Source organism: Mugil cephalus, chromosome 19, assembly GCF_022458985.1.
Source record: "Mugil cephalus isolate CIBA_MC_2020 chromosome 19, CIBA_Mcephalus_1.1, whole genome shotgun sequence".
NCBI lineage: Eukaryota > Metazoa > Chordata > Actinopteri > Mugiliformes > Mugilidae > Mugil > Mugil cephalus.
The window spans coordinates 22137492-22160838 of NC_061788.1; the positions used below are offsets into that span (position 1 = coordinate 22137492).

Here is a 23347-nt window from a genome sequence, read left to right on the forward strand (position 1 = left end):
TCCATCTAGCCTAGTGCAGTCAGAAGATAATGACATGAGTCAGCACTGAGTAAACATACCTCTGGATAGTTCCCCAACCAATCAGAACCACTCTGCTGTAAACAAATTCAACTCCACAAGGCATGTTAACGTGGACGACCATTCCGTTGTTAGTCTTCTGTCCATCACCGCAGGAAGCCCACCAAAATAATTTGATTGGCAGAGCTTGGCTGAGCAACTTTCCACCAAAAACACTTGTGGATGTAGAATTTTGTCTGGCTTCCAGACTAGTTCCTTCCAGGATGTTGCAGCCTTGACGAAGTGTGCAAAGAATGTAGCTACATGTTACTCCACAGTTTGTTTTAAAACACCCAAAGATGATTATTTTACACACAAAACTGAGACCTCCATACAAAGAATTACACATGCTCACTAGTGGTTAGTCTGCTGAACACAGATTTAAACTCAATACAAAAACCAAATGCTTTACTACAAAGTGAAAACAGGAAGCGCTTGAATCGATTCCACACTGACCACAATTTAATGTCACACTCCACAGAAATAAGCAGATGGTAAAAACATGATCGCACAATACTTCAGAGTGAGAAGACACGATTTAATAAGTCCTGTAAATGGAGGATAAGGATACAAGATATATGTTGTCTAAACATGATGGAAACTGGAAGCTACCACTCTTCCTGTGCACATAATACATTTATTGTAATAGCACAGAGTACAAATATATGAAATGGTTCTGTGTGGTTTGGCGTTGTCCATTTGATATGGGTCTTGCAGTAACATTTTTAAACATACTCTTTAGTACTAGCAAACAAAAGGACTTTCACAGCATCTAATCTCAATGGCACTTACAGTTTCACATTAATAACGGTCACACACTTTAAACAGTGATCATATATGTAACATTGATGGAATACTCAACAACACCCACCACCATGGCACCCTAGCATAATGTGTCTGTGTGGATTTGTAATGTAAATTCAAATAGCAACGTATGCTCTTGCGGTAGTTCTTCAGTTTCCTAGAGCTAAGTTCTGAATGTTTTTGTCCTTTACGCAAAGAAAAATTGGTTTATGAGTTTTTCAGTCCTTCTAAATTCCCACATAAACACTCTATACCGTAGAATATTTAAGTATTCAGACATAAGAATGTCACAAAATCAAAATGTAGTTAGTTCTAAAAGGTTATCATTCAGATGTTGGTGCTGTGAGTACACCCAGGAGTTCAGACACAGACTGAGCAGACACAAACAATCATCCACTCCCGTTAAGTATCCAGAGCAGCTGTGGTGGATGGTGAAGAAGCCCTGTTACATTACATTAACAGATGCAATACTGTAATGGTGATCTCAGTGATGAAGGATGGCTACTGTATAATATTGAGGGATTGAAAAGATTATTATTTTTTTTTTAATTCATGGACAAATCTGACAGTCTGATAGCCTGCCAGTACACTTCCCAGCTGCGACCTCCAGGGCCTCCAGAGTGTTAAAAGCTGCAGTTCCTTGAATAGCCACTTTAGGCTTGCTTCAAACACATCAATGCTAAAATGACGTGTTTTACAGCAGAAACAGAAATACTCCCAGGGTTCAATTTTTATTTAACTTATGTCAGTAAATTTGATTCAGGTTTAAATTTATGCATACTGAAGGTTATAGATGTAGCTCATCTGAATAAGCAAAGAGTGAGTACTGCCAAGATGATGAGACTCGGAGCAACTACAATACGGTTCAAAAGTGTCACTTAACAGGTTTCTTCATGTTGTGTACAGCTGCAAGAGACCAGAGAAAAAACGTGACCCAACTACCCAGAAAATAAAGAGACGTTGGGAAGTTGTAGGCAAGAATGAGAGAGGCAGAGAGCTGCCGTGTCTACGGAATAGTCCAGAACAAACACACCAGACAATGAGGGCTTTTTCAACAACACCCTCACATCCACATCCTCTCACATCATCACCCTTTTACATCAACTTGGCAGCAACTGTAGGATGTGAATGTGTGTGGGAGGCGTAATTCAGTGGTGGGAATCTGCAAACATGCCACTAAATTCTACACACTGGACTTTTAACAAACCACCAACAGTGAGACTGGGCTGGTTTACGATTTATCATTTAAGCAGCCACAAATATATTTCTTAGTAACTAGAGGTGACCAGCTAGAAAGAGATCAAACCATGATTCATCAGGCAGAGCTACAAGATGCCATTGCCAACATTAGCAAACTTCACATGGTAACAAAGATAATTTCATTGGATTTTTTTGTATGGTTCCGAGTATTTAAAGAAAAAAATAGGCCACAAAAATCTGTAAGCTGTATATAACGCATTAGTTAACTGATGGTCTTGAGATTCTGGGAACACCACAGTCACTCAGGCTGCGAAATATACTTTCCTCTGCTAGACATTATCTGTGTATATGTCACATAATAAATCTCACACTGAATCTCCATCACAACAGACTGTACTTTTGACTGTGCTTTTGTTTTCAGAAGTCTATCTCAGAGAAATCTGACTGAATAAATGCTAATACGTATTTACTCACTGTCCTCGTAGACCCCTTAAATGATGTACTTAAAATGGTAGTATAAAAATATGTAAGATAGGATTACAATGACAAATGGTACATTTTCAAATTGCCCTGCTCTACTACACACATTCACCTGGAACAGGGTAAACTTGGAATGCAACCACTGCGGAGTTACATAAAAAAGCTCAGAAGAATCTGTGATCAGAGTCAGACACAGCCCTCTGTCCTTAGCTAAAGAAAAAAAGGCAGAAATGCAGTCACCTCTCACATGAACAAGTGTGATTTCACTTTCACTTTCGATGAGCGCTGCACCACAAATGTACCTCTTCACATCCTCCGAGACAGAAAAGAAGTGGGAGTTTTGACGTCAAAACATCACTGTCCACTTGTGCATACCCTTCGGAGGTTTTCTCATGTTGAGATGAGGGTTCTGTGAGACTAAGCACAGCTTACATCTAGTGGTTTGAGAGCCTCAAACTGAGCCGAGAGGGGTTCCTGGAGCGGAGGAGGTCTTCAGGTGCTCGACGTCCACATGTGCATTTGTTTGGCGATCTGCAGCACAAAGACTATGTCCGGTCTCTGGTCTGGGTCAGGGTTGATGCACATGCTGACCAGGTTCCGCAGCTGTGTAAAGCATGAGGAATAACAAGCAGATCACACCAACTAGTCCATCAATTTGGAATTCAATGGGGCATTACACCCAACACTAAACGTTGTTGAGTCACTCTACCTTCTCGGAATAATGGTCAGGTGGGAGGGGAGGGTAATCACACTGCTCAATCTTCTGGCAGAGGGACAGGAGGTTCATCTTGTCCCCATAAAATGGACTGTGCAGGGCAGCCATCTGGAGAAAGAGAAAGACAGCCTGGATGATGGAACGGCTTGGGGAGGAAGACAGAAGCATTCTTTAAGTGTCTGTGCAGGAATCTCATGCAGAACCATAATGCCATGCCATTGTTCACTCTTGGAGTTGAAGTTACACTGAGATCTTTTTTCTCATGCCAATAAAAGTTCACAAAGAGACTGTAGCACAACTAAGTTCAGATGAGTCATGTAGTTTTTAAAGGAGAGCAACTGTCATAAAAACATACTTCAAAAAGGGACAGAGAGTTAGTAATGATATCTGATGCCACTGCCTCCAATATCAAATATTTCTAATACAAAGATAGTAAACAATCAGGTATGAAGAGTGGATCTGGTATCTCATGTGGCAGACTGGTGATGCTGTCAGACAATAAATGAGACACATAATGCTGCTCATTCAGTCTCTGCTGGCCTGTCAGCAGAGGATTCCAGAAGAGTGTGCCGAGCACTGTGAAGCCATTGTTTCTGGAGATGACTGGCTCAACAATGGCTAAGTCTTTCCAATGAAATACGAGGAACTACGACTGGTTATTTTGTTCACACAGTGGCAAGCATCTACATGGAGAGATGTTGAGTGGATTTCTTATTAAAGTCCAACTGAAATCACATATTTGCTTGTCCTGCACTCCTTTGTAAAAACAGTACCACGGTTCACCATTAGTGAGGGATTAATGTTAACTATGGTGCTGAAATTTTTTGAATTATGCAGACAATTCTGGAAAGTCAATTGAAGAACTTTACACTTTAAAACACAGCGTATAAGGCATTGAAGTCAATGTTAATGCCCCAAGAACCACAGACTCTGGACAATATACTTAAACGTACAATGTACTTCCATATAACCACAAACTCTCAAACAAATATTAGATGTTTAGATCATATTTTTGTATTCTGTGCTATAATTTGTTGTAGTGGAGCAGATTAGTGAAGCAGTGCAGCAATTCCAATGAAGTTGGGACACTGTGAAAAACACAAATAAAAACAGAACATAGTGACTTGCAAATAATTTTCAACCTATATTCAATTGACTACATTACAAAGATGAGATATTTAATGAACAGATTTATAACGCCACTTTTTTTTTTTCACGTTTTTTTCCGTCATATTTTTTCATGATACACTACACATAACAGACAGGTATAGACTGCAGAGAGGCCAGTCTAGTACCCGCACTCTTTTACTGTGAAGTCATTCTAGATTATGTGCAGACACAAGATGTTGCTTGGATGGCAGCATACGAGGCTCCTTTTCTACAATCATGATTGTGGAATGTTCCGAACAGGTGTTTTTTGAGCATTCTTCAACTTTCTCAGTCTCTTGTTGCCCCTGTACCAGCTTCTTTGGAATGTGATACAGACATCAAATTCAGAAAAAATATCAAAATGTTTATCAGTTTGTACGTCAAATATCTAGTCTTTATAGTGTATCCAATTGAATATAGGTTGGAAAAGATTTGCAAATCGTTGTGTTTTACACAACTTCACTGGAAAACTGGTATACTGTACATTTTATAAGCGATATTTGACTTGGGCTGTGGCACAAGCTTGTTAACTTCCTCTTCCGGATACTATCAATCAAAGACATGTGAATGCACCTCCAGTGAATGGATGTATCAAGGAAGCTTGATACAAGGCTGCCACTCAGACTTTCCACATGGCCACACTAGCATTATTGTTACACTGTGTCTAGAATGAATTTGTAATTAACAGATTTATTATTTGTAAAACTTAAATTTGTGTGACTGAAAGTGAAGCGTATGGGCCAAGCAGAAAAATATAGACGGGGCAGTGTGTTTCCAGGAGACATTTTCATTCCTTCAGTGTCCATTTCTCTAACATATCCACTGTGGTGTACAGAGAGCATAGATGAATTCATGACTATTCATGACTATTTCTCACTGATGGCCCTCCTTTTAATATGTCGAGATAATAACAATTAGTAATTCACTGAAAACGCAATCTGTGAGAATCGTGAACTGAAAGAGTAATGCTGTAATGAGTAATGTTTGTTGTTTTTTTTTCATTCAAAGCTCACTGCTTCTGCAACATCCTCTGCTGCCACAGAGGATGTTGCTCCTTTACTCACATTTCCTTTCACTGCTAAAAGGCCAAAAACAAGCTGAAGAGGTGCTGATAAGCCCCGATAACAGCCAATACCTTTTCTGACCACTTCAGTTAAAACAACAGGAACAGGATTGCATTTCAGCATTAATTAAGCAATAAAACCATAAAAGCTATCACACAGAATAAAAACAAAGACATTTGCCAGTTGAAGGTGCCATTAGGAAGACAGGGAACACAACGTTGGTCCATTAGAGTCGCTCTCGTATCAGACTGTGTTGGTGTGCAGAGAAAAGTGGAGCTCTACCACTGACAAGCCTTAACATTAAAACCTCTTACAGGTCAAGTGAATCAGGCTCTCAACTGAACACTCAAAACAGACAACTAGGTCAGAGAAAGAATGGTTGGCCTTGATGGGTATTAACAGAGTGGTGGACAGTAGCTACCGAAGTGGTCCAATGAAAGACAGTCAATGACGAACAAAGGCTGCTATGCTGACTGATCCACAAAAGAGACACTGCAGCACACATTACTGGAAACTTCAATTCTTTTCTGAAGCAGAGCAATTTCATGCTGACCTTATTCACAAGCCAAAAAGTGTATTTGAGGCATGTGCTGGAAAGAAACGTCTGTCTTATTGGTATACATATTTTGTATTCTGTTGTAGTAGCTGCTGATGCAACAACAATTTCCCTAGATTAATAAGGTGTGTAAATTCATCTATCTACCTATCTATCTATCTTTCTGCCTGCCTGCCTGCCTGTCTATCAATATCTGTCTATCTGTCCATCTGTCCAGTCTTCATGGGTTGCAGTTATTCACTCCTACCTGAAAGAACAATTCTCATGCCTGCCAATGATACCTCTTATGTTCAATCATTATAGCAACTCACTTGTAACAGAACTACTGCTGTCTACTAAGTTTTATTTATGTACATTATCAAACTGCCATGTAACATGCATCAGTCATATATACTGAGCATAGTGTTAGTTCTGTCAGGTCATGTCGTCAAGCCTAAATGAATGGTTAACAGCGAGCGGCTGCTTCAATCAGCTGATGACTCAACTGACCTCCTCACAGCCTCCTATTGGACAGTTGCTTTCTGTGCGCCCTATTTAAACACGCCCTACCTTGGCCTCTTTCTCTTCTTCTTCTGTTAGCCTTTCAGTAACCCACCTCCTCCATTGTGCGAGTTCGTCCAGTACCATGCTATCTCATTATCATTACCTCTTGATTCTATGTGTTTGCTTTAGTCAGATGTATGTATCTATGATAGATGTATGTTGATCTAGTTCCTGCTGTCTCTTCTCTCTGTTCTCTGTTTCTACCGACTGGCCTTCGGCAGATAAGTCCCTCCATATGAGCTGGGTTCTGCTCAAGGTTTCTTCCTGTTAAAACTGAGTTTTTCCTTGCCACCTTCAGCATCAGGTTTGCTCTGGAGGTTTCAGGCCGTTTTTTGTAAAGCGTCTCGTAACAATTTGTATTATTGGAACTATATAAATATAACTGAATCTCTGCTTCTCTGTTTCTGTCAGTTTGTTTTTTGTTACTGCGGACATTTTCATGATGGCTCGTGAAGAGCAGGGAGGTGGCTCTTCCTGCTTCAGGCCTCTAACACAAGCGCATGGAGAGCAGGGTCCCCGAACAGAACCTTGCACTCACCCCTTCCTGGCCTTCACGAGTCATCCTGAGTGTGCTCTTCCTGGGTTTTCACGCAAGTGCGCAGAAGAGCAAGGGGTCCAAGAACAGAGCCATGTTGCCAAAGATGACTTGTGCAAATAAATAAAGATGAATATTGACAAAATGATCCTGACTGAACTTGTATTTGTTCACTTTTAGATTCTATATGTACGCTTTAGTCAGATCTATGTATGTACATATGTATCTCTAACAGACGTATGCTTAACAATTTGTATTGTTATTGAATACAACTGAATTGGAGTGAATGGTTCAGAGCTGAAGCACAAGAAAGACACAGACACAGAGGCACAGTATTTGGCAGAAAGTATTAATGTTGCGGTACACCTCATTCTAACTACTCTTCACTTCAACCTTCTATGTATCCTTCAGCTATAATTTAAATAGTATGCCTTATTTACCAGTGGCAGCATGGCCCAACTTGCTGTATAGGCTACTGTTTCGACATTTGGTTTCAGAAAACCAAAGTTATACAGTCATACATTCTGTCATGAATTGGAGATGTGGAGTATTAATAGACAGGGAGGATATAACGAAGAACAATGCTGAGGTGTGTTATGGGACAAAAAGGTGCATCATGTTTGTGACTTGTTGCAGGAACCCAAAACAAACAAAGTTTTGCTTCAAGCAATTATGATCCCAGTACTAGACCCCTGTGATTTAAAATGTTTTAAACACAGCTCAGAGCAAAAATCTGACACAATGAGTTAACAGTTGGATTTTAGTTTGAGTACTAGAAGCCCAATGGATACTTCCAGTACTTCTACACATAAAATCATTGCTTTGAGGGAAACAGAAACTGTGCAGAAAGCTGGATTGATTAAAACACAAGTGTTTCTGTTCTGTCAGACACCTGAGAAAAGGAATCAAGAGAAAAAGCAACCGCAATGACTCACTGTAGATACACCTTTAAATCCAGATGTGGTCAACACCCTTACTTGGGTGTAAGAACTTTACAGCCTCCGGGAAATGAAATCAGAGCTGTGTTTGTTTTCAGGATGAGAAAGCTATTGTGAACCATTCAATATATCAGCTTACCTCATACAAAAGACATCCCAGGGACCAGATATCTGACTTAAAATTGTATCCGTTCTCATGGATCCTCTCTGGTGACATGTAGTAAGGCGTCCCCACTGGGAAAGTGAGTAACAAACAAATACAATAATAATTTTTTAGAAAGATTAAAATCAAAATCAGTAATATCGTCAGTAAGAGTCATCAGTAATATATTACAATGCAATGAGTTAAGATCTAACGTTTAGCATAAACTGCACACTTCAGAGCTAAGATAAAAGATAACCATGCACCATGAATTCATGCACAGTGTGTATTAATGTGGGTTTTGTGTGTGTGCTGTACCTAAAGAATGTGCTGCTGTGGTTTTGGAGCTGAAGAAGCGGCCTAATCCCAGGTCGCCCAGCTTTACCTCCCCCGTGGCTGTTATGAACACGTTGGCTGGTTTGATATCTAGATTACACACATATACACACATATAAACTTGCAAAACATTTCCACATTTCATTGGTACTGTAATACTGTAATAGTGTATTAGATGTATTAGAAAATTAGCCATAGTAACAGCATGTGCTGAGAGTTGAAGTGAAAATATATAAACTGATCCCTGTAGCAGGTTGGCAGGTGATTGTATAAATCGCCATCTCCATTTGTCTGTCCATGGTATAACTTCAACCAATCAGATCAACAAAACATATGACATAGTGGTAGAGGGAAGTGGAACATAAAACACACAGTTTAAGAAACTTTGAAAGGTAATCATGCTGTTCACATGTCATTCTTGCGACCTTTTACGTAAAGTTTCCAGATTAAAGGCACTGGTGGCAATGACTGTCATCACACCCAATATACCCACTTGTGAATCAGCTGCAAGCACATAGCTTGAAGCCCAGTGTGAGATAAATTACAGGATTACTTTATCTAATCTTATATAGATCTGTGGGTTTCAGGCTGTGAAACCCACAGATCTATATAGCAAGATTTAAGTCAAGGAGAACTCCTCTTTAACATACGAGTTAACCCATCTGATTGAGGCTGGCCAGGTAGAGAGACAGGAGGAGGAGAGAGAATCAAAATTAAAAGGACAAATTCATATACAGGATACAAACAAGACTGCATAAAATAAAGTGTTGCATGATACATCAGAGACTGTTAAGGATAAAAAGTGCTAAAAAGTACTTAAAGTATCAGTTGTACTATATAAAAACTTAGTAGGTATACAGAGTACTCATAGTTGCCTGGCATAATGTACTAATGAAAGAGGTCTAATGAGAAAGTTGGAGAATTATGCTCAACATTTAGGTAGGAGAGAACTGTAAAAAAGACCAGAGACATGTAACTCTAAGATGGAGACGCTTACAGAATGGCAAGAGGAAAGAGAGGGGGTGGAGAGGCGATAAAGAGAGACGTACAGAATTAATGACATGCAGTACCATGCAGTAGTAGCACATGCATGCACAGATAGTGAAAAAGATGGAAAAACAAGTTGGGTTTCCAGGTAACGAGATTTGAGCTCTACTCTACATCATTACTTAGCAACCGCAACCGCAACTGCAACCCCCTGCTTGAGTATTTTAGGCATAACACTTCATTTTCAGATTAAGTCGCTACCAGGAGTCTAGTTGAGTACACAAGATGTGTAGAATTAAACGTTATCAGTTCTGCAATAGGCTGTGCACAACAGCAGTCCATCGATGTATGTTTGTGGTCTGCTATCAGCAGTGTTTTACATGTTCCCTTCCAGATTTGACAAGGACAACAAAGACATAATTATGAACGCACTTTCACCTGCACCCACTGCAAACAGGAGACAGTTTACCAGCTATACTTAACAACTTATAACCACAGTGACTAAGTAAAATTGTTTTCACTATACAGAAAAGTCCAAATTATGGACGGCAGGAGTAAATGTATGAACTATGGAGATATAAGGTGGCATAAGGCCACAAGGTGTGCATGGTGAAAATGAAAGAATGGGTGAGTGAATCTGGGAGTAGTTCTTTACCACGGTGCATTACTCTACGTGAATGCATGTGCTCCAGGGCGCTACACAACTGCACAAAATATTTCCATATTGTCCTCTCTGGTATGAGTCGCCTCTTCTTCTTGAAGTACTGTACAGATAGAAGAAAGAATGATTGTGATCCATAGAAAGTTACAATGCTTATCTGAAATGAGGGATAGGGATTTGTTTTGCCTTTAACCTTCATTAATGTGTGTGGTGTTGTTAAGAATCTGAAATATGGATCTGGTAAAAAGGGAGTGCATTTTGGAGAGAATGCTGGGATTTCAGACAGTAATAAAGAGGAACCATATCTACTGAGATTGGCCACTTTTATGCAAATACAATTTGGTTCATGTTTATTCTGAGATAAGCCTGTCAGCGTCAAGCAGCCTCCTGACCTTTATCATCTGGGACAGATCTCCAGCATCCGCCAGCTCCAGAACAATGTTGAGCTCATTGTCTTCAATAAAGGAGTCTATGTACTTGATTACATTGGGGTGATTCAGCTGCTGCAGTGGACAAACAAGAGAAAAACTAATTATTGTCAGGTCTTGCGCATTGGCCTTTTTTCTTATTTTAAGTAGCGTATAAGATGTCTGACAATTACAAAGTACAGCTAGTTTAACCTAGTTTCAGACTTCGCCACCATCCTCTTATTATCTATTTTAAATCAAAAGTGAAAAATCTATGATTGCTTTCTCACTGACACTGGTTTTGTTGACCTTACCTTCAGTAGATCTATCTCCTTGATGCAGTCTTGACGGGCCTTAGCATCCATCATTTCAAAGATCTGCAATGGCAAATATAGCAAGTATGTAAGTATAGAATTCATGCAATGAACACATAAGTTCAAGTCGTCCAACCAATAAATCAGCAGGGATGGCGTACAGTGTACTGTATGTCAGTTGGTAAGTAAAAGTGGATGTCACTTGAGTAATGTGTCAAGCCAAATCTATATTTGAAATCCTTTACATTTAGTTTCATATCACATTCTGTCCATCAGTGAACACTAGCTGGTTTCTTTAACCCTCGATTGTAGTAACGTGTTTTTATGCAATTAAGTTCTTCAGTTAGAGTCGGATTAAGGAAATAATTAGTTTTTTTCACACACATGTAAACGTACTGACTGTAACAAGTCCTGCTCTGCACAATGACAGAACATTTGTTACTCCCTTTGATCTACAACTAATCTACAACTAATCTCAGCAATAGCACATATACGAGTTTAGCATCTAGAATACAGTCAGGATAGGAAATGCATTAGCAGACACACGGCAGAGTAGCTTACCTGGACTTTCTTGAGTGCAACCAGATGTCCTTCGAGTAGATATGTAGCTTTATAGACCTCACTGAACTGACCCCGACCAATCTTCTTCTCAATCCGGAAGTTTGCCATAGTGCAGCAGTATCTATAGCTTGGCACATTTTTCTGTGCAGGGAGAAAGAAAACACCATACCCCAATGGGAAGCAATTCAGCCCATTATAAAGCTCATTTAAATATATGTCTCTCTACAAAAAATACTATAACACTAACTGTGGATATATAGCTGTGTATATATATAGTCATATTGATTGATGACAATAATGCAGTTTCTGTAAGTCCAAGAGCTGATTTTTTTGTTTGTGAAAAAAGCTGCAGCTACAGCATGCCAGTAATGTTGAAAGTCACAATATGATGCTAAATGTTCTAAAAGACGAAGCATTTCTCTTTTGCTTTATTATGAATGCTCTGAATCTGTCCATTAACACAGAGGTTAGATGTCGTACCTGATCCTCCTGATTGGGTATCTTGTAGAAATTGTTCTGGTTGTCTAAGGTGGACTGGTTGTTGTTCTGTGCCTCCATGGTGGCATCACACCCACTGACTACTGCAACAAACAACAGTTAAAATCATTCAGTTACCTTCACAGAGTATTTTACACAACCTAAGTGATAGGAAGCAGGTTGAAAGAAGATAAAGCATGAAAACAAGATGAGCTTCTAAAAAGACAGCAGGCAGAATTACAGAAAACAGGATTAGTGTATTCTATCATCAGCTACTCTCATTCCATTCATCATAACCTTTCATTATGAGTATACCAAAGAAAGCTGTGTCCCTGTTAGGTAAAACGTTTAAGCATATGCATATGCATATTTGCTCTCGTTGTGAATGTCACCCTTCCTGGACTATAGGCTGGCAACAAGGGACCTACCAAATTCCTGGTCATTAGTTTTTTGTTTTTTTTTTATCCGATACCAGGTGTGTCCAGAGATGTGCTGACTTTTGCAACCCAGCAATTCGGTAAAAGGACTCGACAGACTGGTATGTACTATTATGGTCTTAGCACTGAGTAAGCTTGCCTGAAAAGTCAATGTTATTTAACAACTGGAAAAATGATATGCAAGAAATAAGGACATGAAAATATGTGGTATTATATAATGTGCAAGTTTTACTATGGAATATATACAGCCTGTAAGAGTATAAAAGAAAAGGACATAGATAAATTGTGCGGTTAAACATTTTATAAATTACAATATACCAATATAGAAAGACAAGTATATGAGTATATAGAAGAAACGATACAAGACATATATTGTACAAAGTATATGAGATATTGCATAAGATATGCAGTTTGTAGAATATGCAGGTTATGACTACCATTCGACCGACAACAGCTGAGACATATCACCGTTTGTATTACACCACAGCATTTTTAGGTGAGCAAAAGTAATGGAACAAATAATCTTAAAGTAAATAACATTTAATATTTGGTGGCATAACCCTTGCTTGCAATGACTACCTCAAGCCTGCGACCCATCGACATCACTTATGCATTCTTCATCTGTGATACTATTCCAGGCTTTTACTGCAGCTTCTTTCAGTTCTTGTTTGTTTTGGGGGTTTCTCCCTTCAGTCTCCTCTTCAGGAGGTGAAATGCTGCTCAGTTGGGTTAAGGTCAGGTGATTAACTTGGCCAGTCTAAAACCTTCCACTTTTTTCTCCTGTCCTTTGTTTTGTTGGCAGTGTGCTTTGGGTCATTGTCCTGCTGCAAAATTCCTCCCGATTGCCATGACATTACCTCCACCATGCTTCAGATGAGCTTGCATGCTTTGGATCATAAACAGTTCCTTTCTTTCTCCACACTTCAGCCTTTCCATCACTTTGGAAGAGATTAATCTTGGTCTCATTAGTCCATAAGATTGTGTTCCAGAACTTTTGTGGCTCATCTCTGTACTTCTTTGGAGATCTCAATCTGACCTTCTGATTCTTACTACTGATGAGTGCTTGCATCTTTTGGTATGGCCTCTATTTTTTTGCTCTCAGAGTCTTCTTCAAACAGTGGATTGTGATACCTTCACCCCTGCACTGTGGAGGTCGTTGGTGATGTTTGGGGGGTTTTCTTCACAGCTCTCACAATATTTCTGTCATCAACTACTGTTGTTTTCCTTGGCCGACCTCTTTGACGTCTGTTGCTCAGTCCACCAGTAGTTTCTTTCTTATTAAGGACATTCCAAATTGTTGTGCTTGCTATGCCCAGTGTTTGTCCAATGGCTCTGATTGATTTTCCTTCTTTTCTCAGCTTGAAAATGGCTTGCTTTTCTTCCATAGACAGCTCTCTGGTCTACATGTTGGTTTATCCTCTATAAGAAGAAATTCATACTTTATAGGTTTCAACCCAGGCCAAAAAGCAGACTAGTCATGCAGAGCTATTTAATGTTTGAACAATCAACCTTAAAGGAAACACCTGGTCAACAATGTTCATGTTCCAATAGTTTTGCTCACTTGAAAAATGGGTGGATTCAAACTATGGGTGGTATGTCCCGAGATCTAGATGTAAATACCAGGAAATAAAAGCTGACATTCTGAACTCTTGTCTCATATTCATCTTTTGATCTTAAACCCAAATGTCTTTAGTGAACAACAAAAACAAGGGAATTTGCCTTGCTGTTCTAATACTTTTAGAGGGGACTGTACCATCCCAGGCTGGAGTACACATGTCAATAGGGCTGGGCGGTATACCAGTTGATACCAAACAGCATTTTTTTTTGTTTGTTTTTTTCTCGTTATGATAATTTTTAATATACTGGCATACCCGTATATTTGATTATTCAGCGTTCAGAACACTGCACCGTGAGACACATGAAGTGTTTCAAAACTGCCATAGATAATACACCAAATACAAATTATTATTTATTTAGCTAATGCTAAAAATGCCATTAACAGATCCATTAATGGGGTTTTCTGAATACAAGTATAAAACAGGTGGTTTTTCAGAGATGTGTGTTTACATGCCCAGTGGCACAGTACCTGTGACGTCAAAAATATTTGAAATATGTGAAGCAAAACAACTCACTTTCTACCTTATAAAGGTTTAGGGTTATACTGCATGTAGTCTGGCTTTAGTTTAAAACTGCAAATTGCTTTCTGCTTAGGAATATGAAATCTATAACGAACGAGTAGTTGCAGCCATGCTTTTAGATCTCAAGAAAGCTTATGTGACTGTGAATTACCGTGTTCTTGCAGAGCTTTCCAATCCAAGGGAATCTGATCATCCAACAGTATGTAGTAATCCAAATGTATACAGATAATTATGTGATTTATGCACATGCAATGTCCAGACACCAAGCTGCATTTAAGCTGAGGGCAGCGATGGTTCATGTCCCACAGTGGCTCACAGTAATTCACTGGCACACAAGTGTGAAACTGTCTTATCTGTCAGTGGAGCTGAAGCTTGCTGAGTGTCTGTGGTGATGAGTCATGATGATTACTGTTCTAGCTTTAACTGGAAATGAGAAGCAATTTCCTCCCAAGTGGATCACTGCATACAAGATGTGAGCTAGTTACAATCATCCAACTGTGATCTTGTGCCATCTCACTCACCATGTATTCAAACAGAGACAATCGAAATGATTAACACCTAAAAGGGCATCTGTAACATTGACCTTTTCTGCAGAAACAACCTCATTAACAACCTCATTGCATAGTCTTGCAGTTACAGAAGTACTAAAATACTAATGACTTGTTTTGACCACAAATTGCTTCTAAAACATCTAAGCTGGGTCAAGCTGAAACTTGTTCCCTGCTCTTAAAACATTACAAATATTATTCTTCACCACCCTCCAGCAACCTTTTCTTATGAGTCAGCTTGAAGTATTCAACTGAGTGTGCATGTGCTACCTTGCACTCACCTCAAACTACTCAACTCCACTAATCATTAAAATGTTAATAATGCCAACTAGGCCTCATGCCATGACTTAGGTAACACCACAGGTACAGATCTGTTCTACATGCAATAAGTCAAGCTGTTGACACTGATAATTGAGACTGTGCTGTTGTTGGATTCCACAGCTAGGAAATTTCTTAACATAGGCCTGTCAGTCAAGAAAGCAGGTCAACAGTACACTCCAGCAGTATGGTTTTTCCTAAAACACACTGAAAAGCATGGGCTGTGCGGGGGACTCCTGAACAGATGTCTCAGAATTTCTATTTTCTATTCCAGCAATTTAATGGTCCATGAACCTCCCATTTCTTATACTGTGCCTGGCTCTAAACCAAAGTCTCAGCCAGAAAATTGTAAGATGTATTTTGGAACAAGTTCTCTGTCCAATTGTCTAAATGTAGCAGCATGATCAACAGCAGGGAAAGATCTACATGGGGATTCCTAAAGAAACACGGCTTCATGAACAAAAAAAATAAATATGGGATTTTTCTTTTGCGTGTACCACTACAGGTTATTAGAAAAGACCCACTAAAAATCAAATCTGTTGTTTATGGCATTGAAAACCATCAACTAACAAACTTTGGATTTGGCAGTTTGGTGATGCATACATCTTTGGATAAAATATGTGGCTAAAGAGTCCTCAGGAGGACACCACTATTTTGAGGAGGTGCAGAAGGGACCATGTCTCACCTGTTTGCCTTTCTTTTGTGTATTTTATCAGAATAAACCTATATTTGAGAGTTCTGTTGTCTTTCCTCCATTTTATTTTGCAACCCTTGAGCCAGGTGGTAGTACTCCCTAGATTGAAGATGCCTTGACAATAACAATAGATACCAAGCAACAACACGGAATGAACCACCATACCAGCTCAGGACAGTAATAATCACAACTAAGCCAGACTGCATTCTTGTGCTTCCTTTTTATTGGTGTGTCGCTGCTATATCTCACCTACCGTAAAATATAGTTCATCTCTGATTTACAGTTTTGATAATTTTGGTCTCAGTTTCCCATCTGATTCTGACCGTAAGAATATTTTCTGAAGTAAAAAAAAAAGACAAGGGTTTAGAAGGTTAATGAACAATTTTCTTGTAAATCATGAAACACTTGGTTCAAGCCTTTGTTTTTTGGCTTATTGTTCTGCCAAGAAACAATAATATCAAACCATTGGCAAGAAGTGTATGACCTCATCTGCATGAAAACAGGGACTCTATGAGATACAGTACTAGCAGTGAAAACACTACACAGAGTGCCTTCATTTCAATGTTTAATGTATTTTTTTGCTTGTAGTTTTGTGTTTTTAACATAGTTTTTATCGATGAGTGTGATTTTGTTTTACTGTAGTATTCACATTTCTGTGCTTTGTGTTTCAAGTCGTTTGCCTTCAATCTTTTGATATATTTTGGAGTAATAAGTGTTTTTCAGAGGTGTAGCTTATGCTCTTTTCATTTCATTGACCCTGAGCTACTGACCTTAGACACATGGTTTCTTTTGAATCCATACAGCTGTTTCCTTTTCCTCTGGCATGATAATAAATTGCCCTGAGCTTCTGAAGAATTCTACAGAATGTCCTTTTAAAATAATAAAAGTGAGATTTGTTAAAAATTGATATATTAAACTAGCATGATAGTATGATGTGATAAAATGTCAGCCTGTGCAGTGTGTACGCCGTCTGCTGCCCCCACTTGAACATCCTGTGGCCAGTTAGTCACTGCAGCTAGAAAGATAACCGCTAAAAACAACATTCCACTACGTCAAAAGAGCTTTAGGCAGACATTTCACTGAAAAGAGTTTCCAGGTGTTTGTGTCCAAAAATCAAGCTAAAACAAGGGCAACTAGCCAGACACTCCAGTCTTAATACGTGAATAAGTGTGAAACTTTTGGGGAAAGTCCACCTAGGGCCTGTTCAGCTTGCATTAAGACCTGATCTGGCTCCGATTCAATGAAGTAAAAGACGGGTGTGAACACCCCCACGACGCATTCAGATCTTCAGAATCAGATTTGAGAGATCTGATTTCTGACCACATTTGTAGGCGGTCTGGGCCGCATGTGCTTGCATTCTTTTGGTAGTGTGAACACATTGCGCCCTGAACTGTATTTAAGATGTTGCATTTTCATATAGAGTGTGAAACTGAGAGATCTGACGACGCATTTGGAGACACATGTTAATGCCATGTCTGAACACACGTACCTAAAGTTGGTCACGTGTGACTACATTTCCAAGATCGGATCTTAATGCAAGATCTGAAGAGGCCCCTAGATATAGTCTGCTGTTAATCTCTGGCCATCAATGGGCCATTACAGTACCAATCATTGGGAGAGAAAAACAGGATCAGAACAAATTCCTTCAGTTTTCAAGGGGCAACCCTAACAGACATTCCTTAAATAAAAACTCCCGACTGGTCTTTACCAGTTACTTGGACGAATCTTTAAGAAACCCAACAAGTCCAGTTGCCCTTGTTTCATACCATGCATGACTTGGAGGACTTAGGACCTTCACATAGAGTTCATGTGATTCTGTGGCACTTCACATGAACCAACACATGCCTTCTAGACAGGACTGCCAACGTGCACCACGTCACATTATATTCAACTGTGGAACAAATCAACAACAAATCAACAAACAAGATTTGTCACCGTTTCCAGACCTAGTATTAACCGAGTGAGAAACCCAGATAATTTGCTTAATAATTTATACAGAACATACTATGCACATCTGCTGAAACAAGAGTGGGTGCTTCACTTTTGCTACCGCCTCAACCCCGTATTTGCTTCCAAAACAAACTAAATATAAAATATATTTATCAGCTGATTGATTTATCATTTCAGTCAATATTTTTCTTACTATATTAACTCAAATTAACACCACACCCTTCAAACTGCAGATCAAACTTGAAGGTGAGCCACCGATACAGTGAGTATCTTTTTAACCACTCACCATACTAATGTGCTGGCATGTGTCAAAATCAAAGATCAGGTCAAAGATCTTGGCAGATAATTTTAAACTGCATCTACGGCGCATCAAAATTGATTTCAGATAGCTTTGGAAAATCCCTTACCCCAGACACACAAAACGCACACGCAAAACCATATTCTGGCATCGAAACTGAGAGTGGCATCTAAAATATTGCGAAACTTGATGATAATCACACCCACTTTATGCAGGCAGCAACATGTCACATTGCTAAAAATCTCTTCTTATTTTTCCTAGAGTTCACATCAGTACACCAGTACAAGAGACACATAAATAACAGTTCTCAACCAGAAACTTTGAGTATAGGTTATAGTCATTTCCTAATATGTGCATGTTGGTTACAGTTACAGAGTGACGTTCCCCTTGATAACTATGGTATCAATATGCAAGAATTCTGCAATATTTGACCTATGATATGTCATGATATCGGAAAAAAAATCAAGTTGAAAAACAAGCTGAGTTTGAATTGTATTTGAAGTGACTGCAGCAATTTACCCTGCTGTGCCAAAACTGCCAAAAATCCCTTAAGAAAAAATGGAAAGCAAGCAGAAACGGTTAAAGAAACCGTTCTGAATGGCAAGTTCAGCTTCAAAGCTTTCTGGTCAAACACACAGCTGAGAGCAGAGAGAATTCTCCCTCTTCACTAAAAGGAGACTAGGCTAGATAAATGAAACAGAGACAGCTCTTCTTTTTTGTCTCTGCCTGTCTTGTTTGTTTCACTGCCAATTTATGCTTTTTTGTTTTGTTGTGCGCCACCGGAAAGAAATCTGTCTTTTCTCTGGATAGCAAAGAACATTTTGTCATCTTACCTCGTCAGCTAAGATTACTCCTGTTCATCTCTGGGCTGACTGGAACATATTAAGTATTATTAACTCTATATTTTGCCATTCTCTTCTGTTCACTTTTCTTAGACACCATTTAAATAAAGAAGTGCTCCTAATGAGTATACTAAACCATCCCAAAGTCTGCTGAAAATGTTGTCTCTAGTGAACTAAGTAGTCCTGAACAACATTGAAAGAGAAAGTGTTAGTTATAGGTTAATATGATGTTGAATTTCAGTCTATGCAACCTACTGCTTTACAACACAACAAAGTTCCCTGTTCTCTGTTGCTAAACATCACTTTTATTAGTCATATCTTGGTCTTTCCACTTCCTTTTAGATACTTTCAGATCAGTTTTATCTTTCACTTGGAGTACAGGCTCTTTATTCAATGGAAAATATAATTCAAGCTCATCTATCACCCCATTAGTTCTTCATTCTATTTATTGTTCCCTTTCTTTGGAAAGGTGTAATTTTCTGTCTCTCCTCCTTCCTTCCGGAATAGAAGCTATTGGCCACTTGAAAAAGCACACTGAATAAAACCATAGCTGACGTTTGGCCTGGTTTGTGGTTCAAATATAGGGGAGGATTGAATATTTTTAAGTGTGGAAATAAAATATATCTCAGAAAATCTTCACTTACTAAGTAGTATTCCACAGTGCCACTTACTACCCTTTTATGTCATCTGGCACAGAATCTGCAGACTTCTAAATATTAATTCAACAACTTTTACCATACTTTGCTAAAGGACTGAGAAAATATAATATAGTTAAAAGCTATAACCTAATAGAATTAGAATTAAGTGTAAAATGCAAGCCCTTGTCGAACACAAAATGCAATTTGCATGTCTATTTGCGTCCAAAAAGCTGAAAGACTTAACATTATTTGATATATTACTGTTGCGCTACAATACAGTTATGCTATTTATTTGTTTGTGTTAAGCTATTTAAAAAGTGGTATAGAGAGACAGTAAACTTTAATTGTGAACACTAAAGAAGCCAAATGGTTTTCATGAAATCCTCCCTTTTCTCTGCAAATAGATATTACTTAGTGACCAATATGTAGCTGAAAGACTGGCTACTACATGTAGTATATTATGCAAGAATCCATCATAATGGATAGCATGACAGCTCCACAGGTGTCAATGTCTGGTGGCTTGCTGCATCCTAGTAAATCATAATTCAGACCAGTCAACCGATCTTGGACATAAGCTTAACTGAGAAGTGAAAGCACACTTTATACAAATTCCTCCCAAATATGGTTTGTGTCACAGTAAGTTCTCCTTATTACGTTGATGTGTGAAACGTTTCTTCAAAGGTTTATTTTTGAGTAGATGTTTGGCACGACAGTATTTAAAGGGTAGATGATCTAACTATTGGCAACTCCTCTGTAAGTAGCTGTAGAGAAACGTTTGACCGGGAACTTAAGCCCTGTCCATATATAGAGCCATTCATTTGTCACACATCGCTTACTGCTGTGGCTGATAGTTGGTTGCAAGTGGATGTTACAGGCTATGGGTGCCTGTGTAACCCTCTTGTAGAGTATACTTCCTACCCCGAATTTTGTGAGTGAATTATTGCTAGTGTATGGACTAGGGCTGGAATGACTCGACGACAATGACCAAAAGCTTACTGAGACTACTCAGAAAATAGTCGATACATGAATTAATGATTAAAAATAACCAGAAATATCATCTGACTAATTGAATAAATAACAACAGATTAATCCGACAAAAAATAATCATTTGTTGCGGCCCTGGAATGAATGAAACTAGCTCTTCTTAATCTGGAGGGAAAATACAGTCAACAGCAGCACCACTCCCTCTGGGTTTACCCAATGCTCCAAGCCTGCTTTCAGCGTAGTGAATTCAGTGATAAGAAACAGATTCACCATGCGGTAAACATTTGGGGAACTCTGTATTTACGTCATATGTCAATCAAGCGAATCAGTCAATCCCATTGGTTGTTGCTTAAAAGTTGCAAAGTTCCAACTTTTCATTGCCATATGTCTTTTTCGCCTATTTCACTCAAGTCTCTCCATCACATCACAGCTAGTCTCTTCCTGTATGTACACCCATTTATACTAAAAGAATGTGGGAAAACTATTCTCTTTACTTCAAACCACAAATGTTCTGCAGTAAACTATCTTTGAAAGCTAACTTAATTTGTAAGTTAAAGACATTGTAAAAATATTTACATATTTAATAATAAAACCTGGTCTGAAACCCCGCCTGAAATCCCCAGGGCATACACAAAGGTGACGGTGGCAAGGGAAAACTCCCTTTTAACAGGAAGAACCCTTGAGAAGAACATAGCTCATATGGAGAGACCCATCTGCCAAAGGCCAGCTGGGCACAGACAGAAAAGAGAGAAGAGGATAGAAGGAACCTCTGTCTGTCTGTCTGACTGACAGACATTTGTCTGCCTACAAGTTAGATGTCATCCATTTTAGACCTTGAACTAAAAAATGAAAGAGAGGTTTTAGGACTTTTTCAGGATTCACAGAAACCACGATTACAGCTGACAAACTTCATCCTGACCTCAAAAAGCAGAGGACAACAGCATAGTGGTGCTGAAGATATTCAATGTGAAGACATGGCTTCCTGCTGGGTGGACACTAACCAGCCCTCCCAGTCACACAAGACACTGGCTCCCAGTCACAGCTGACACGTGACTAATTTAAGCCCGTTATTTGACCTTCAATGCCCAGGCATCCTCATAACAAGCAGCACCACTGCTACTACAGTACTTCGTGTAACACGTGTACTGTTCATTTATACCCACAAACCACACACCACAGACACGAGGCTCCGCTTCAACAATGCCTGTAGACTATCTAGACTTGAAATCTACAAGTAAATGTTATTTTGATTTGTGTAGTATCACATATTACACCAGAGACCACATCTGTGCCTTATAAACTCATGTGTAGAGTAAGTAGACATTTTAGATGCTTAATTCCACAACAAGATTCAGTCCAAAATATATTAAAAAAAATAAATGAGAAAACTCATCTAAACGGTGCATTAGTTACAACTGTTGCAGTAGTTTCCTGTTGACAGACTTACCTACACGGGGAACAGCTATATCTCAATAGCTCGATTATATTGAGACACCAGCCAAACTTAATTTAGCTAGACTGACAGGCAGCCGAGTCTCACACTGACTTGACAGTGGCCATTTGTAAACGAAAACGTGACCGAGTGAACTCAAATTTAACCTCGCAATGTTGTACTACTTTGTGTATCCTTTTTCTGTCCTGTCACGGTCTGGCCTGGCACGGCACGGGCCACATACAGCTCTTTGTTGTTGTTGTTTTCTTTTTAAACATGTTTAAACCAGATCGCAGTAGGAATCAATTCAGCCTCGCTTCCGTCCGGGGCAGCGGGTGAATATAATTTCCATATGGTCGCCCCAGAGTAGAAGGCTAACGCTGTTGCTAGCTAGGTATGTGCTAAGTAGGTTTTGCAGCTTTCAAAAAGGAGCCTGCAGCCTGCTTCATGAGGCTTTAAGTGACTCAGACACACGAGTACTTGTCAACAAAGTTAGCTCGTGCATGAAGTTTGCGTGCTACCTAGTTGGAGGGTTACACACAGCCCTTAACAAGGAGCGCTCCGTGTCTTACCTGGAGAGGAGAGGAGTCAATAACGTCCTGCTACTTGGAAGCTTTGAAGTTCCTACAAATTACATCGGTCTGTGTTGTTGTGCAAATCCTCACATCGACAGACAGACAGACGGACACCCTCCCCCGAATCTCTCTCTCTCTCTGTCCCTCTCTCTCTCTCTCTCCCTCTCTCTCTCTCTCTCTCTCTCTCTCTGCTGCCACGCAGGCTGCCTCGAGCTTGCCGAGCACTTTCTAATTATTTGAGAGGATAATTGAGCACATCATATCGGTAAGATTGTGACAATGGTTTTCTCAAAAGTAGGTCAAACATCATCGCCACTCCCTCCCTGTCTCTTCACCAACCACCTCTGTGTCCAGGATGGGTATGCTGTCTGATAATAATGGAAGTATAGTACACGTGACAAAGTAGAAGAAAAATACTATTGGGTATATTGTGAAACCTAAGCACACTGAAAACATTCACATATCAAGCACTAACAAAGCAAAACAAAAGAAAAAAAAATCAAAATGTTGCCCCTTGGCAACAGTAAGTACATTTTATTCATAAACTTGTGAACTATATTTATATAT

General features: G+C 39.3%; 1 protein-coding gene across 2 annotated transcripts; it reads right to left on the reverse strand.

The window, feature by feature from the left end:
• Positions 1-497: 497 nt before the first annotated feature.
• On the reverse strand, positions 498-23073 carry nek6 (NIMA-related kinase 6). Of its 2 annotated transcripts, none has more exons than XM_047569617.1 (10): positions 22778-23073; positions 11930-12027; positions 11450-11590; positions 10889-10951; positions 10560-10670; positions 10162-10270; positions 8502-8609; positions 8181-8275; positions 3251-3364; positions 498-3144 (listed from the first exon to the last, which is right to left on the reverse strand). In XM_047569617.1, the coding sequence occupies exons 2-10, from the start codon at positions 12005-12007 to the stop codon at positions 3034-3036; spliced, it is 930 nt and encodes a 309-aa protein (XP_047425573.1). In that variant the 5' UTR covers positions 12008-12027; positions 22778-23073; the 3' UTR covers positions 498-3033. The 2 variants fall into 2 exon arrangements, with proteins under 2 accessions (XP_047425573.1, XP_047425572.1); XM_047569616.1 differs by having other exon boundaries at positions 11930-12030; positions 22778-23069.
• Positions 23074-23347: the final 274 nt, after the last annotated feature.

Bases quoted from the DNA above. Each gene is read 5' to 3' on its own strand.
- nek6 (XM_047569617.1), bottom strand. From the start codon at position 12,007: ATGGAGGCACAGAACAACAACCAGTCCACCTTAGACAACCAGAACAAT. The intron at 10,271-10,559 runs GTCAGGAGGCTG...CTATCTGTACAG, and splicing joins ATCTGTCCCAGATGATAAAG to TACTTCAAGAAGAAGAGGCG. The intron at 3,145-3,250 runs GTAGAGTGACTC...TGCTTTACACAG, and splicing joins CTGACCATTATTCCGAGAAG to CTGCGGAACCTGGTCAGCAT.